Source organism: Taudactylus pleione, unplaced genomic scaffold, assembly GCF_031769625.1.
Source record: "Taudactylus pleione unplaced genomic scaffold, aTauple2 ptg000130l, whole genome shotgun sequence".
NCBI lineage: Eukaryota > Metazoa > Chordata > Amphibia > Anura > Myobatrachidae > Taudactylus > Taudactylus pleione.
Window position 1 is genome coordinate 865,698 of NW_028284532.1, and position 17,239 is coordinate 882,936.

Genomic DNA, 17,239 nt, shown 5'->3' on the forward strand with positions numbered 1-17,239 from the left:
GCACCTTTGACATTCAGGGAGGCCATGAAATCCCCTGGCTTCAAGGCATACATGATGACGGGAGAATTTTCCATCCTGAACCTAGGAACCTGGAGGTAGACATTGAGAGATTTCAAATTCAGGATGGGGCAGATTCGTGTAGAAACCAGTACCTTTTTGATGAGGTGGAAATGTGGTGATGACTTTGGAGACTAGACGGGCCCTAATGGACTACTGCCTTGCCTAAGTCGACAGAAAGACTTGTCATGAAAAACTGGCCTGGAGGTGCCTCCGCGAAGACTAAAGCATTACCTCGAGACACTATGCTTCTCACCCAAGAGTCAGAAGTTGATCGCAGCCATGCCTCAGAAAACATCAGAAGGAACCCCCAGGTGGGAGACCACCCCATTATGCCATCTGTTTATCCGTGACATTGGAAATCCAAAGAGAACCTCGCTATTAAAGGAAAGAGATTCCAGGGCCTTCTTGGATTCAGAGTCTGCACGCAAAGAACGGAGCCAAATTGCTTTTCTGGCAGCTACAGCAGATGCCAAAACCTTAGCAGACAGGATGCTCAAGTCAATAGCTGCCTCCCCTAAATTAGAAGCCACTTGCCTGATATTGTCGACCATTGACAACAATTCTTAGTGATACACCCCCGACCTAAGACCCTCATCTAGGGAATCCGCCCACCGTTTTAAGGCGTTAGTAATCCAAGAGGAGGCAAGATAAGGCCATAGCGCTGCTCCTGCAGTTGAAAAAATAGGATTTGAAGAAAACCTTGCCAGCCGCACTATCCAGATGCCCACTTAACCCAGTTTGGTAACCACTAGATAACAAGATCCTATGGGTTACCTGAGCTGTCTAACTATAAGGGCGATAAGTTAATTAAAACAAATTAGACTGCAAAATAGAGATTTATTAGAGAAAAACACTGTTTTATAGTTTACGATGATTTTTGTTGCTGGATAAGAATCATTGGAATGTACGGTTTATGGTCACTCAGACAGGTCTTTGTCTTATGGCACATATCCACTACGATTAAAATTAACGATTACGACTTAGTTATCGTTCATTAATTGTGCAGTAATTATGCCGGCAACGACCAGCGATGCACGCTCCTGCTGGTCATTGTTGGCATCTGTCATTGCCTGAACATGCAGGCCAACCTGACGAGATTGTCAGGTTGAGCAAGGTGCCCACACTGAACGACATATCGTTCAGTGTGGGCACATTATTCACTGCACAGTATGATGAACGATTATGATGTTGTAATCGTACAGTCGTTGTACACTCGTGTAGTGGATTATGCACCTTTAAAGTGAATCCACAGATTCTAAGAGAATTGGGTGGTGGGTGCGAAACAAGTAGTCGCACCCACGGCAACTATAGTATGCATATATTATTTGTCCTACATTTTCAGAATGTTTATGTATTACATAGCATACATTTTCTGTCATTAACCAAGACATATAAAAACTTTGTAAAAGAAACAAACACTGTCTGTAAATAGGGTTTGCCACTTTACTTCTCTACAATTGGTAAAACTTAAGAGCCATAAAATGTTCTGCTTACAGAACCTTAATTTGTTGTATAATTGGGAATTTAGTAGCATAAATGGAATGTTGTAATGTGGTTTATGAGACATTAGCTGTAGCCTAGGCAATGAAACGGGAAACCCAGTGATCATAACATAATCAAAGTGGTCAGACTACGCTCCTTTTATAAAGTAGTTTCTATTCTTGTTAGTTTGTCATGTATGTGGTCACAGATTTTTCAGAGAAGAATTTAATGAATAAAGTGCTAATGCTATAGCGTGTTGTGATATATTCTCAACTCAGTTACATTTAGACTCTTGTTTGGTAAATTGACAGAAAAACTATTTTGACAAAATGGGTTGTACACTTACAGGGAGGTCCTCAGCCCGGTCCAAGTAGACAATGAGAATTGCAGCAGAAGGTTCCTCATTTGTTTTTGTAGTTATCCCTCTGTTAATATTCATTACCTGGGGGGATAAATAAAGATAGATGTGAAGAATAATGACATAACTCTGTTTGGCCACCAAGGGAGCCCATACATGCTGCAATAAGAAGTGGCCCTATATTGTACTTTGCATTATCAAAAACGACTTTGAATGCTAACAGTAAGCTATCAGATCTAGGGTCTAAAATGGAGCTGAAGAGATTAAGGGCCTGATTCAGACCCGTTCGCTATTTGCGGTCGTTCGTTCAAAAACAAGGGGTGGCTATTCAAATGATCCGTTCGCAAATTGCAGTCTGTTCACACCTCTAAGTCTGAACGAGCGAGCAAAACATACGCTCGTTTATTTTTTTTAAAAAGCCCCCTGGCCGCTCGCACCATACGTCATGTCCGCTATTTATTAGATTAATCGAGTACATCGACCAGCGTATGAACTGCTCGCTATTCTTGTGGTTGGTTTTTTCAACCAGTATTTTGCGAGCAGTTCTGAGTTAAAAAAAACCAAGTGACGTGGTCAATGACGCTGCTGGATTAATTATGCACTCCCTTAAAACGCCCGTTTTGACCTTTAAGCACGCCTGCGTTCGGATCTCCACTCCCCATTTTCAAGCACCTTCCCCTGTTACCACCCACATACGCCTCATTCTGTCACTCAAAATAGCAGGCATTCGCTATATTGCGAGCACATGAATTTCGGCCGCACTGACTGGTTCGCGCATGCGTATAACGATCCGTACGCATGCGCAGATGTGCGAACATCGCTCGGAACGAGCGTACTGCCGCTAGCAAGTGGCTCTGAATGAGGACCTAAGGTGCTAAGCCCAAGGGATCAAGCAGGTGGATATTGTCCGATTTGGATAGAAAATGCTCTGAAAATACCGAAGGCAATAATACACAGGTAACAGCAAAATGATGGAAAATGGTACATCGGTGGCAGTGTCATTAATTGCGGAGCTAGTCTTTCTGCATGTCATTAATCTTCATAGCTCCAGCATATTACGTTGCGCTTTACAATTGGCACATATGAATAGAAAATACAATCAGAATAATAGCTGGGATACTTTACCTGCTCTAGTTTGGAAGCATTGGACAGAAGAGTGAGCCATTCCAGTCGGAGATGTAATTTACCACTTTTTGTGTCCTTTAATGTATACCACTGAGAAAAGAGAAAGCAGTGAGACTCAGCAGACACAGAGGAGCTGTCCTTCTCATCGCCACCAAGAGTTACAGGTTCTCACCATGTCCAGGACTTGTGCTTTCTTCACTTCACCGAGGTCCAACTTCATTCTGAGACAGGGAAAAAACATGGTTACTTGGAGAGACCATACTGAACTGAACTAATAACAGTATGGACTACCAATGCCGGTCAGTAAGAGTGGATCTCTTGTCACTTCAGAGGAAAAACTCTATAGCATATACAGAGCTGGTCCTTAGCTGAACTATGATAAAGACTTGCTAAGTTAGGGCAACATTAGCGATTCTGACTTGTGATAGTTCTCCTTCAACTGCAGGACAAAATCACAGCGACCTGCCGGAAAATCAGTAACCACAGTCACTCTATGGGATCGACTATGACAGTCAGAAGAAACTGCAATACACTACAATCAGAACAAGAATCAAACAAGAACACCCTATTTATTCAGATTACAAAATGTACCCACATTTTATACTGCAAAAAAACAAAAACAAAAAAAAAAAAAACACTAGGTTGAATTCATTAAACATGCTCAGGTAAGAAACATCATCATATACAAACATAGGGGCTGATGCAGAAATGAACATAGGCCTGATTCAGAGCCGGACACTCTTTAAGCGCTCGCTCTGAATCAGGGCGTCCCTGTTTTTTTTTTTTTTTTTTTAAAGACGGCCTCCTGGCCGCTCGCATAGCTGTGGGTGACCACCCACAGCTATAGCGAGCGGCCAGGTGATGGTCGCGATGGTCACGACCACCACGGCTTGCGACGAGACCCTTGTGGTAGGGTCTCGTTCCTGCAAGCCCCAGTAAGCTTTTGGCTCTAATAGAGCCGGAAGATCACCACTGTCCTCACTCGTGAGGTCAGTGGTGCCGCCCCCAAATGGCAGGCGTTCCTTTGGGAACGCCTCCGTTTTGGCCAGCCACCTCCCCTGCTCGCCTCCAAAACGGGGCAAGCTGTCAATCACAATCGACAGCTGTCCCGCTTTGGTGCGAGACCCGTAGCGACGGAGCGCCCGTCGCTGGCCGGGTCTTGCGCATGCGCAGTGGGGGACCGTCGACGCGCTTGCAAGTGCTGTGCGCTCGCGAGCGGGTCTGAATCAGGCCCACAGTCTGTCCGTTGATGCTCCCACATAGTGTGCACAGAAATAAATGAGGTCCAACCACCCCTATGCGTATGTTTGGTTGCTACTTATCAGTGTGAACTTGCACGGCCTATGCTTGGTGCCAACCATAAGTCTGGAAAGCAGGTGTGTTTCCGTTTACACCCAACTCTGCAAAGCCCGCAGTTCAGTTGACGCGCCCTCACACAACGTCGCCTACGCGAGAGTGACCAATTAGTAACCCAGTCGCAAGTGGAGATGTAATAGGTACTGCGTACAATCCCGCGTCGACTGTACAAGAAATATGCTGTGCAAACGGCAGCAGTTCAACCCTTAATGAATAACATTTACATGCATATAACGAATGCAGACAAACAGTGGCACATTCATTGTCATTCACACATTATTACACTTTATCTGAATATATGAAGAAAAAGAAAACCTTGACAAAGAGGACTTTATGTACTCACTGTCAAATCAATTTCATCCAGGGGACATTGCAGACTGTGGGTTTAGAGAAGAAGCTGAGGAGTTCGCACTAAATAGTTAATCTATTGGAACTGAAACTCTCTACCCCCCTCCTACCCTTAAGCCCTCCCACCTTCACCAGCAACTCCGTTATTTATCTAACAAAGCCAAAAGGGGAGTGCAGTGTCTTCCAGATGGACTCATAGGAATTGACTTTGCAGTGAGTACAAAAAATCTTCTTTCCACTCTCTTCCAATCTGGGGGATTCTGCAGACTATGGGACTTCCCAAAGCAAGCTCAAGAGGTGGTGTCGGGCAGCTGCCGGGCAAAACCTCACATCCAAAACTAGCAACCAGGGCCACAAATGTGTGGAACCAATAAAAGTGTGTGAAGATGTACACTAAGGAACCTCCCTGCACAGCAACACAAATGAGACAACTAACCGTATTGCCCAAGAAGCACTCTGGCCCAAATAGAATGTGCTTGGGTAAGGTCAGGCACTGGCTGACCCAGAGGCCAAAAGCCTACTTAAAATGCAGAAGCGAGCCACAGACTACACGGAGGCAGGCCCAGGGGAGTCACTGGGTCTGGTGACACCCGATGCACACTTAATTTCCCTCATGGGTTAGGTGAAACCGGGAAACCACTGTAGCATGGAAAGACGGCGTAGAACAGAGAACCACCTGGTCAGAGTAAAAAATAATATGAGATATGGTAAGAACTTACTCTTGTTATCTCTATTTCTACGAAGTCCATAGGGTTCCACAGGATACCTTGGGGTATAGGTGTGACGTCAGTCGCTGGGCACCACAGAGTTAAGCTTTTCAGCCTCCCAGGATGCACTAGGGTCCCCCTCCTATACCCCGCCCCCGAGCCAAGGCACCTCAGTTAGTTATCAAGCCATAGGCCGGAGGAGGAGAAGGAAGAGAGAGAAAAAAGATCTGGACACATACAAGAATCACATTCTCACCAGAGGGAGACGGAAAACCGGTGACCAGAGCAAAGCCCATCTGCAGCACAGGTGCGACAGGGCGGGAGTCCTGTGGAACCCTATGGACTTCGTAGAAATAGAGATAACAAGGGTAAATTCTTACCATATCTCTTATTATTATTAAAGTTTGCTTTGAAGCAGGCCAACCCTTTTTACGGAAGCCATAGAGGACAAACAAAGCGTCCGACTTCCTAAACGAAGAAGTGTGGTCCAAATAAGTCCTTAAGGCCCGCACAACAGCCAAAGAGGCCTCACCCACGGAAAGACCCGGTGAGTTAAAGGCCGGAACAACTATTTCCTCGTTAACATGAAACTGGGAAACAACTTTGGGAAGAAACTCGGGCCGAGTGCGGAGCACTGCCCTGTTCCCATGAAAAACCAAGAAAGGGGGTCTACAAGAAAGAGCCCCTAACTCAGAAACACGTCTGGCCGAAGCAATGGCCAGAAGGAAAACAGTCTTAGCTGTTAGCCATTTAAGATCCACTGAGCCCAGTGGTTCAAACGGCGGTCCTTGGAGAGCCCTCAGGACCACAGCCAAATCCCAAGGCGCCACAGGTGGAACAAAGGGCGGCTGAATGCGGAGAACACCCTGCATAAAGGTGCGCACATCCGGGATTGTAGCAATCCTACGGTGAAACCAGACAGATAGGGCCGAAACCTGTACCTTCAAAGAAGCAAGGCGAAGCCCATGATCTAGTCCCGCTTGCAGGAAGGCGAGAATCCGAGACAGACGAAACTCCCGCGGTGCATAACAACTCGGTCGACACCACTGGAAGAACGTATGCCACACGCGATGGTATATCCTCGCGGAAGACGGTTTCCGAGCTCGTAACATGGTACGCACCACAGAGCTGGAAAACCCCCGGGACCTCAGCATGGCCGTCTCAACAGCCACGCCGTCAAAGACAGCCGAGTCAGGTCCGGGTGAAGACAAGGACCCTGAGACAGAAGGTCCGGTCGTAGCGGCAACCGCAGAGGACTGTCCACGGACAGACCCTGAAGGTCTGAGAACCAGTCTGGGCCACGCGGGAGCTATCAACAGGAGCGACCCTCCTTCCTGTTTGAATTTCCGGATTACCCGTGGAAGAAGGGAGACCGGAGGGAACAAGTATGCGAACCGGAACGTCCACCGGACGGACAGAGCATCCACCAGAGACGCCCCTTCGTCTCTTGTGCGAGACCCGTACACCGGCAACTTGTTGTTGTGCCGGGACGCCATGAGGTCGATTTCTGGAAGACCCCACCTGTCCACCAGTAGTTGAAAAATGTCCGGGTGCAGGGACCATTCCCCCGGATGAACGTCCTGGCGACTTAGAAAGTCAGCCTCCCAATTTAGCACTCCCGGGATGAAGACCGCTGATATGGCCGGAAGATTGCGCTCCGCCCAAACCAGGATCCGAGAGACCTCTACGAGAGCCGCCCGACTGCGAGTTCCTCCTTGCCTGTTTATGTAGGCCACGGTGGTAGCGTTGTCCGACTGGACCTGCACCGGGCGACCCTGGAGAAACCGCTGTGCCTGCTGGAGAGCATTGAAGACCGCACGGAGTTCCAAGATATTTATTGGAAGCTCCGCTTCTGTCGGCGTCCACCTGCCCTGGAACAAGTGTGGACCCGAAACTGCTCCCCAGCCCCGAAGACTGGCGTCCGTTGTCAACAGGACCCAATTTGGAACCCAGAACGGACGTCCCTTGTTGAGGTGGGTCGTCTGTAACCACCACGCAAGGGACAGGCGAACCTCCGGGGTGAGCACAATCGTCTGGAACTTCAGAGACTGAGGCAGCCCGTTCCACTTGGACAGGATCAGGTGCTGCAGAGGTCTGGAGTGAAACTGGGCGTATTCCACCATGTCGAACACCGACACCATGGAGCCCAGTAACCTCATCGCCGAGTGTAAGGACACCCGGCGGCTGTGCAGACAACTGCGCACCCTTGACTGTAAAGCAGAGATCTTGTCCTCCGTCACGAAGATCCTTTGCTGTCCCGAGTCCAATAAGGCTCCAAGATGCAGAATCCTCCGAGACGGGATTAGAGTGGACTTCTGCCAGTTGATTAGCCAGCCGTGCCGTTGCAGCAGTGCAATGGTCAGGTCCAAGTGGCGTAACAGGAGCTCTGGAGATCCTGCCACCAATAACAGGTCGTCCAAATACGGCAACATGCGGACTCCCTGCAGCCGCAGAGAAGCCGCCATGACCGCCATCACCTTGGTGAAAACACGTGGTGCTGTTGCCAGGCCAAAAGGTAACGCCCGAAACTGGAAGTGGTCGCTGCGGATTGCAAACCTGAGGAACTGTTGATGGCGCAAAAGAATAGGGACATGCAGGTAAGCGTCCTGTATGTCCAATGACACCATGTAGTCCCCAGGTTCCAGCGCCAGAATGATGGACCGTAGGGTCTCCATCCGAAACTTCGGGACCCGCAAAGACTTGTTGAGTGCTTTGAGGTTGAGAATCGGACGATATGACCCATTGGGTTTCTGTACCAAAAATAGATTTGAATAGAAACCCTGGCCGCTCTGGGAGAATGGAACAGGCACTATAACTCCAGCCTGGAGCATAGTGTGCAATACCTTCCGCAGCTCCGTAGCCTTGTTCCGGTCTGATGGTAGACCCGTGGTGAAGAATCGAGCCGGGGGTCTGTGCCGGAAGGAGAGGGCGTATCCGTGGGAAACCACCTCCAGAACCCAAGTGTCTGTCGTAGTGGTCGACCAACACTGGGCGAACTGTAGCAGGCGGCCTCCCACCCTGGGATCCCCCAAAGGGAGGCCCGGACCGTCAGGCCGCAGGCTTGTCATCTGGCTTGGGGGCCGGACGTCTGGTACTCCATGCCTGCTTCCGGGGCTTGACCGATTTCTTAGGGCCAGCCTGTCGAGGAAACGACTGTGGTTTGGGCCTGCCCTGGGCCCTAGATGACCGAAAGGACGATGGTCCAGAACCAGAAGGAGCAGCGGCCGACGGGAGACAAGCAGATTTGGCTGCCGCCAGCGTGGCCACAATCTTATCCAAATCCGGACCGAAGAGAACTTCTCCGGTAAACGGCAACGCTTCCAGACCTTTCTTGGAATCTGCGTCCGCCTTCCAGGATCGCAGCCACAAGGTGCGACGAGCAGCTACCGCTGCTGAAGAAATTCTAGACACCAGAGTACTAATGTCTAGAGCCGCCTCGTTGATGTAGGTGGCCGAATCACGGAGATTGCCAATCAACTCCGCCTGTTCGGCCGGACAGTCGGATTCAAAAGAAGCCTCTAATGAATCCGCCCAGCGCTCCATCGCTCTGGCAACCCAGCAAATGGCCATAGCCGGCCGTGCTGCCCCCCCTGCAAGGGAATAAGCGGACTTCAGGCAGATTTCTACCTTGCGGTCCGTAGCATCCTTAAGGGAGGACATGGATGGCATCGGCAATGTGGCACTACGGACAAGACGGGTCACGTGAGAATCCACCTGTGGAGGGGATTCCCACTTAGCAAACTAATTATCCGCGAACGGATAAGCCACCGCCAGGCGTCTCTGCGGCTGGTATCTTTTGCCAGGTTGTTTCCACGCCTCCTCTAAATGGTCCACCAACTGACCCGAAAGAGGAAAGACTGTGGCATCGCCCTTCACATCTTTGAAAAAGGCATACTTAGATTTAGCCGCTGGGGGAACTTCGTCCTCAATCACCAAGGCTGTGCGGACCGCCCGAATAAGTCCAGGAATATATACTTTGGACTTAGCATCAGCGTCCTTAGTATGGAGAGGTTCCTGATCGTAAGGATCCAGAATCTCCCCATCATCAGACGTCCCTTCGTCATCCTCATAAGGAGCGGACAGAGACGCCACCGGCCTTTTATGAGGCCGCATCACAGACTCCCCTTGCAACACATCCGACAAGTGCTGTACAGAACTCGTCAGGGAGTTAACCCACGCTGGCTCCTGAGAACCCGGGAGCGGGGAAATAGGGAGACTGTGGGGTACCACCAATTGTCGTGGGAACCCCTGCATGGGTGACGACACCACAGACTGCTGGGACAAACCCATCGGAGTAAACGCGGGCTGCGGAGCTAACTGGCCCACTAAAGCTGTTAACGCCTGAGCGAAACAAGCCCAGGGCGGCTCCTGTACCGGTGCTGTAACCGTAATAGGCCGCGCCATGGACAAACACTGCCGGCAAAGGCCCTCCGCGCTACCCTCCCCCTCCGCTAACGGTACTTTGCACGTGGTACACTGTAGCCGGAGGGGAAAATCACTTTCAGACATGATGGCACCACGTATGTGACCTCTCTCACCAATTAAGTATTAAATAGGCGAGAGACCACCCTGCAGCACCGCACCGCAAGGGCTTTAGCAGAAAGAACAGGGACAGTAATAAAGCTGACAGTTTAGAGAAGAAAAGTTACAGGCAGCGCTAGCACAGTCACATACAATGCAGAGAAATAACAATTCCTGCACTAACAGCGCTGATCACTCAACTACACAGACACAGGGCCTGGTAGGACACAGCGCTGCATACACAGACCTGAGCCACAGCGGAGGAGAGGTATGCGGGGGGACCCAGACCACGATGCTTCCGTCCAGCAGCGTTCACCATGCGTTCTGGAGAAGATGGCCGCCGAGGAGCAGAGAGGAGGCTGGCCTGGGGGAGGAGCGCTGCCACAGGACCAGTCGGCAGCATGCAGAGAGGGCTGTGTGCAGCGGGGGAGGCGCCGGCTGTGAGACAGGGAAGGCGCGCTCCCCTGGCATGCATTTAACCCCTGGGACGCCGCAGCGCTACCGCTCTGCTGCGGTCCGCTGTCCCAGGGGGTAGTGGAAAGCGCAGGTTGGTCGCCTGGCTCCACGCTGCAGCCAGTCCCCAGGGAGCCCCCTGCCTGGGGACTTAGGACCATGTGACCAGCGGGGAACCACCGCGGGACCCCGCTGCTTACCTTTGTCCCCCTTGGATCCGGCCATGGTCCGGAACATCTGGGGTCACCGCTAGCTGTGACCCCAGATGCTCACCAGCATCCCCGGATCGGTACCGGCGTTCTGGTACCGGCGGGGGTGTAGGGAAGACAGCATGGACGTCAGGACTGACTGTCCATGCTGTACATCCAGATGTGCAGCCACAGCTGCACTGAAGAAAGCTTCAGGGGCTCTTCTAGCCCCCACTCCGACAGGTGCACCCGACGCCGGCCGGGCACCAAACTAAACTGAGGTGCCTTGGCTCGGGGGCGGGGTATAGGAGGGGGACCCTAGTGCATCCTGGGAGGCTGAAAAGCTTAACTCTATGGTGCCCAGCGACTGACGTCACACCTATACCCCAAGGTATCCTGTGGAACCCTATGGACCCTGAAGTAGAAAAATAATAATAAGAGGAGAACTAGCGGAAGGAACTCGCAGCTCCTAGACCCTCCTAGTGGAAGAAATGGCCAACAGATAAGCCACTTGTCAAATAAGTCACGACTCCAGAGGCTCAGAGGAGCCCAAGAAGGTGCCACCAAGGCCAAATTGTGGACCCATCCAAGAACCAGCAGATCAGAAGGAGTCTGTATATGCACTACCCCTGAATAAACACCTGAACTTCCGGAATCCAGGTCAGATGCTCTAGAAACAGGACTGATAAGGGAGAAACTTGACCTTGCAAAAAAGAAAGGTGGAGACCATGAGTCAGTCCGACCTACAAAAAGGAAGACGACAACGGAAGAGTACCTGTGATTCCCACACTGAACTACCTCGGTCCCAACAGAACAACATCATCCCCAACAGAACAGGTTAGCTATTGGAACTAAGGAAAAGTACATAGGAAGCATAGCTACCAAGCCCAAGAGCCAGCCGAGGCTGGAGAGACATATGCCAGTGTTCACATAAGCCCGCTTATCAAAAGCCTGATGCCAGAAGGGCATTCAGGCAACCTAATTAAACAATACAACAACATAAAAGAGACTATACACTCCTAACCAAAAAATATATTTGTTCCTCTCCTCATGCACTAAATACAAAAAAAGATCTGCTGTGGAATTGCTGGAGGAGGCAGGGCTTAGAGTTTCAGCTCCAATAGATTTACTATTTAGTGCCTACTCCTTAGTATTTTCTATAAACCCACAGCCTGCAGGACCAATGAGTAACCAGGATAAACCTGTTCAGCCCTCCAGTTTCCCCGCTTACCTTGCTGTCTTGGTAACAAAATGATTTATTACGATAAACAATAATAGGGACATCTGCTGTCCTCAAATTATTTCCCTCAAGAATGAATGTTACTAGTACAAATTGGAGGCATAAAACAAACACCACAAGTCCATTATGAGCTCTCCACAATGTTACAGCTGTTAGAGTATTCCTGCTCCCTTTCACTTCTATAGTGGAAACCACATATTCATTATAGATCTTAAAAGTACATCTTGTGGTCTAAAATAGAGATGGCTGATTAGTGGTCCAAAGATTGACATGGGATTGCCATGCCTGCATTTATTGCAGAAGAAGATCTGTAAAACAATATTGATTTCCTCAAAAATCAATCTCATGTGGACGCATGTGCCGTTAGCTTCTAGATTAGACTAGATGTGCCGTTGGGTGCTAGATTAGTATTGAGCATTTGAAGTTTGAAAAAAAAAAAAGTAAAAAAAAAAAAAAATTAGAAAAAGCAAACACATGCCCATAATAGCAAGAAATGTCGGGGACCAGATAAGTATATTGCTGCTGTAGCATCATGGTTTTTGGATCAATTCTATTAAAGCATCATTGTAGGGATGGCCAATTCGCGGTCCAGAAATGATCTTTCGGATCGATCCTGGATAACCATATTTGTTTTCAAATCAGAAAATAGTCATGACAATAATATTGATCTTTCTTGGGAGTCAATATTTTTTTCATGTTAAAATTTTGCATTTGTGTAATAAAAAAAAAAATGATTAATGCACAGTGGATACCGTGGAGGAGTTAAGCTTATCACTGCTGCAGCATTGCGATTTTTGGATCGATTCTATTGATACATGGTGCATTGAAAATCGATTCAAAATTATAAATGTATTAAGTTTTGAAAATCAATCTTTACGAAATATCGGAGATTGATGTCCATCCCTACATCATGGACCCAATTCTGCGTAGCACAGCATAAATGTCTGTTACTGTAGGCTCAACTGCTACTTAGGTGCATATTCAATTAGCTGCTATAAGCAGTTTTCGGCGAAAAAGCTTTGCCAGGCGAAAAGTTATCCCCGTATTCAATTCCAAAGACTTTTCGCCTACGCGGAGTCAATGCATTGGTATAGGCGAAAAAGATTCGCCTATGAAACTAGGCGGAAAAATGTGCAGAATTGCGGTTTTAGGGTGCAAAGGTGGGGAAACCACCCTGCACCCTTGAGACTGGTCCCCAAAGGTTACCTGCGTCAAAAAAATCCTAAAAAAATAAATTGAAGAACACCCCAAAAAATTACATCGAAAAAGGGTGCGGAAAAACCCAAAGTTGGGGTACAAACTTAAAAACTAGCGAAATAAACTTTTGGGGGTCTGAAAGTATGGGGGAGTTTTTTTTTTTATTGCAGGTGCTTGCTTTTAAGATTTCTTAAAAACTTCACTTTTGCGATTTTTAACCAAGCTTGCACCCATTTTTGGGGGCAAATTCAATTAGCCGCTATTTCATGTGCCCCAAATTTGCTGGGACTAGTTATTTTCACAAAAAAAAACCTGCTAAATGCTATTCTTCACCACTTGCACAAAGATGCTAATTAGCAGCTATTGAGAGCATTTAAGTACCCCAATTAGCTTCAATAGGGCTATTCGGTGGCATATACATTGATCCCCAATGTTAGCGCATCTTTTGGGGATGTCAGGCTGATTTCCCCAAATCTGACATCACTTTTCGCCTGTTTGAGTTTCTTCGGGTCCCGTTTTCGCGTCCTTTGGAATAGAATAGGGCGAATAGTGGGCAGCAAACGAAAAGTTTTTGCCTCCAAAACATACGAAGTCGGCAAAAAGTACGGCAGGGGAAACCTTTCCAACTTTCGCGTCTAATTGAATATGTCCCTTAATACTAGTATAAGCCCTTCCACTGGTGTACAGCCATGAATCTTACTGTGCAAGGATTGAAACGCACACTTTGAGCATCTTTAGACAGTAATATTATACTTGGTATACAACCATCGGTCACACCATTGAAACTTGCACCAGCCCCATGATAGGTGCAGATTCTGGGCCTGATTCAGATCCGGTCGCAAGCGCTGAGCGCTCGCAACCGGGTCGATGGTGGCCCAGATGGAGCCGGCTCCGTCGTGCGCATACGCGAGACCCGGATAGCGACTGGCAATCCGTCGCTCCGGGTCTCGCACCAAAGGGGGCGTGCTGTCGATGTTGAGTGACAGAACGTCCCCTTTGGTGGGCAGGCGGGGGGGGTGGCTGCCCAGACCGTCTGGGGGCAGCCTCACTGACATCACAAGTGACCACGAGACCCTACTACAAGGATCTCGTCGCAAGCCCGATGGTCGCGATTGTCTTGACCATCGCGGCCATCATCCTGGCCGCTGGCATTAGCTGTGGGTGGCAACCCACAGCAATGCGAGCGGCCAGGAGGCCGCTCCATAAACAAATAAAAAAAAAGACGCCCTGATTCAGAGCAAGCGCTCTGTCAGAGCGTCCGGCTCTGAATCAGGGCCTCTGTCAGATTATGGCCTCCAATGTGAGTGATTGCAGTTCAGCGGCATGCCTACGAGACTCCCATAAACATGCCCTAAAACAGTGAATCTCAGTGAGCCTACATAGCCACCTGCCAGTCACTGCGCAGGAACACCCAGTACATTTCCAATACATTTCAGATATTGTGCGTCTCAATCGGTTCTGCACATGCGCATTATAGGTTTTTAGGGATTTTCGTGCACACACAGTAAGGGCTGGAGACAGCCCAATGTGCATTTGCTCAGGCACATTTCTAAAACTGGGGCTGATGGGGCATAGAGGGGGAGGAGCCAGTCACACTTCTAAATTCTTTAAAGTGCCAGGCTCTACTCTACCAACATCTACACCCCACTGTCTATGCTCCAGTGTCCCCTAGTGGATGAAGGAGAAAAAATAAAAATAAATTAACTCCGACTATCGGCATTGCATGCGACTCAGAATCCGGCCCCACGTCTCCAGAATCTATCTAAATACCGTGATGTATCGGGCATGGAAATCGATCTCTGAAAAAGAGCGGAGGTTGATGCCTGGCCCTAGTCTAAAACTACCTGAAATGCTGGCTTCAGTCTTAGGATGGGCAGATGTAAAATGTAAGTCCTTTCAATACGACCTACATGGAGCCCATCTATCAATGACAATTTTTAAACAGGAAGTGCCAAGGAGCCATCAGTTATGACCTATAACAAACATATCACTGTATATAAAGATAAACAGTTAGCTAATATTTAGGTATTATGTTACTTGTTCGGTTACTTTTCTTTTTTTCTTATTAATGTTTTTCAAATTCACGCCAGTCTGCCCTATGCTTAGCTAAAATCTTGGGAGAGCCAGTCTATAAAATTGTGGGATCATTTTCTTGGACTGAACGAATTGTGTAAAAGTATCTCTGTGTTGAATTTAGAAAGAATTTGTTTTTGTGATCATATTCATATTTATCTAATGTCAGTAACAAATAATTAATCCAAAACACTAAAGAAAGTAATTCTGGTCTATATGGTGCAAACTCACCCAGATCATGAAAGAATTTAAAACCAAAACACCGTCCACATTAAAGAAAAAAAAGTGGAGGTATAAAATAATGTAAACATGCTTTTAAACCTGACAAATTCAGAACAGAAAAGTAAAGTGTTATTTATCATAAGATAACAAAAAGTGTTTAGAAAGCCAATAACCGCAAACATTGCAGAAACACAGCATACAAATAATTTCCTAACACACATGTTCAGAAACACCCATATTACACTTACAGATCAAAGATAAGATACTATACAGCCTACAAGTAATAATTACACACCATATGAACAGCACTGGGGAATTACAAAACTCCTTCACCTAAAATGTAGTTTTAGATGACATGAAAATGCATGTAATGCAGGGTTTTGCTGTCATTACATTATGTCTGTGAACATGAAGAGTATTGAGGGTTATTTACGAACATTAAAGTTAGGCAGGTATGGTACAAGGATACTAGGTGTCCCTCCCCCTCATTCTCCTACCCCCTTCAGGCACAGCACCTGCCTGGGCAGAGGAAGGGATTTCAGTCTCTGCAATGCTGCCTGTGCTGCTGTTGTATGTTGCTCCCCAGTGACAGTAATAGCCTGGATGCTACGCTATGACATCACAGCACAATGCCACACTTCTCGCTCATCACTGACAAGGAGTACAGCTGCCTAAATCACAGCTCGAGGTGGGAAGCACGCAGGACGCTCCCAAGTTAACTTAAACACACAACTTCTTTCCCATTGGCAGCCAATAAAACAGGTGATACTTTTAATTTAAATTCTCAGGGTGGCCAGCACTCAGTGTGGGGAAACATAAACACACTAATTAATGACTTCATGTCACAAATCCAGTGTTTACGGTGTTGACAAAATGCTGACGCTCTAGGCGACCACCTTCGTTAACCTAAAAGTAGCGCTGTCTCTGCATTAGCGACAAACATGTATATAGAACAACCAACTACATATTTAATTTACTTATCTACCATGCACCAGACAGATAAAAGCTAATTGCTGGTTAGTTGGTAGGATTTATTGAAAAATTGCAACTGAATGCAATGTTATTAAGGGGCCTATCTATCAAGACTAGGCAATAAAGATTTATGCAGCTTAACACAGCAATAAAAATGTGCTTTCCACCCAGTTTAGCATTGAAATAGAAATCTGGCGGCGGTCAGCTCTGGATCCCGCTGTGTGTGTGTCACCCGGCTTCCCCAGATCACACACATGCAGACTGCACTGGAAGCTGGGACTCGTGCATCCAGTTGTAAATTCAGTTTAAGAGACAACAAAATAAAATTGGTAAAAAATAGAAAAAAAAAAAGAAAAAGAAAAGAAAAAAGATGAATAAGGTAATAGTCCACAAAATACATTAATGTAGAAAGAAAGCTATTCCTAGTACTAGCACCAGGAGCAGAGAGACCACAGGAACAGTTTCCCCAGGCCCTGTCACATGGATGAGTCTGCCTGGGACAGGAGACAGTGCCACCCAACAGGGTCCTGTACTTCCCCTTCAGACCTCAGGTTTCACCATCATTATAGTTATGCCGCCGAGGTGATAAATTCTGTAGCACATCTTTTATTTCATTTCAATGTCACAGACCTAATGTAATGATAGCAAAAAGCTGCTTTACAGAGTAATATAATGACAAAATATGTTTATCCAGGATGATATGACAAACATTATAATGTACACAATAAAACTTGGATACAGCTACAAAAAATGGCACGCCACCACAAAACAACAAGCAAAAATCACTTGTATGAGACAGGAAGGTGGTAGTTTGCAGCTTGTCCCATTCAGGAATCCTTATCTGGGCATTGCTTGGGCAAACTGTGGCTTACCAGCTGATGTGGAACTATCTTGTATGTGTATCTCTTTGGGTAACGTGCGCCCCACTTTTACCATC

At 47.6% G+C, this 17,239-nt stretch overlaps 1 protein-coding gene across 2 annotated transcripts in view; it reads right to left on the reverse strand.

Annotated features, from left to right (window-relative positions):
- The window catches only part of ESYT1 (extended synaptotagmin 1), a 133,557-nt gene that overhangs the window by 61,769 nt on the left and 54,549 nt on the right, over window positions 1–17,239 (reverse strand). For both annotated transcript variants that reach the window (XM_088473056.1, XM_088473055.1), the window contains exons 12-14: window positions 3,198–3,246; window positions 3,026–3,115; window positions 1,889–1,984 (exon numbers count right to left, since the gene is read on the reverse strand). In XM_088473056.1, coding sequence (XP_088329182.1) covers window positions 1,889–1,984; window positions 3,026–3,115; window positions 3,198–3,246 — 235 coding nt within the window. The remainder of the gene's footprint in view (window positions 1–1,888; window positions 1,985–3,025; window positions 3,116–3,197; window positions 3,247–17,239) is intronic.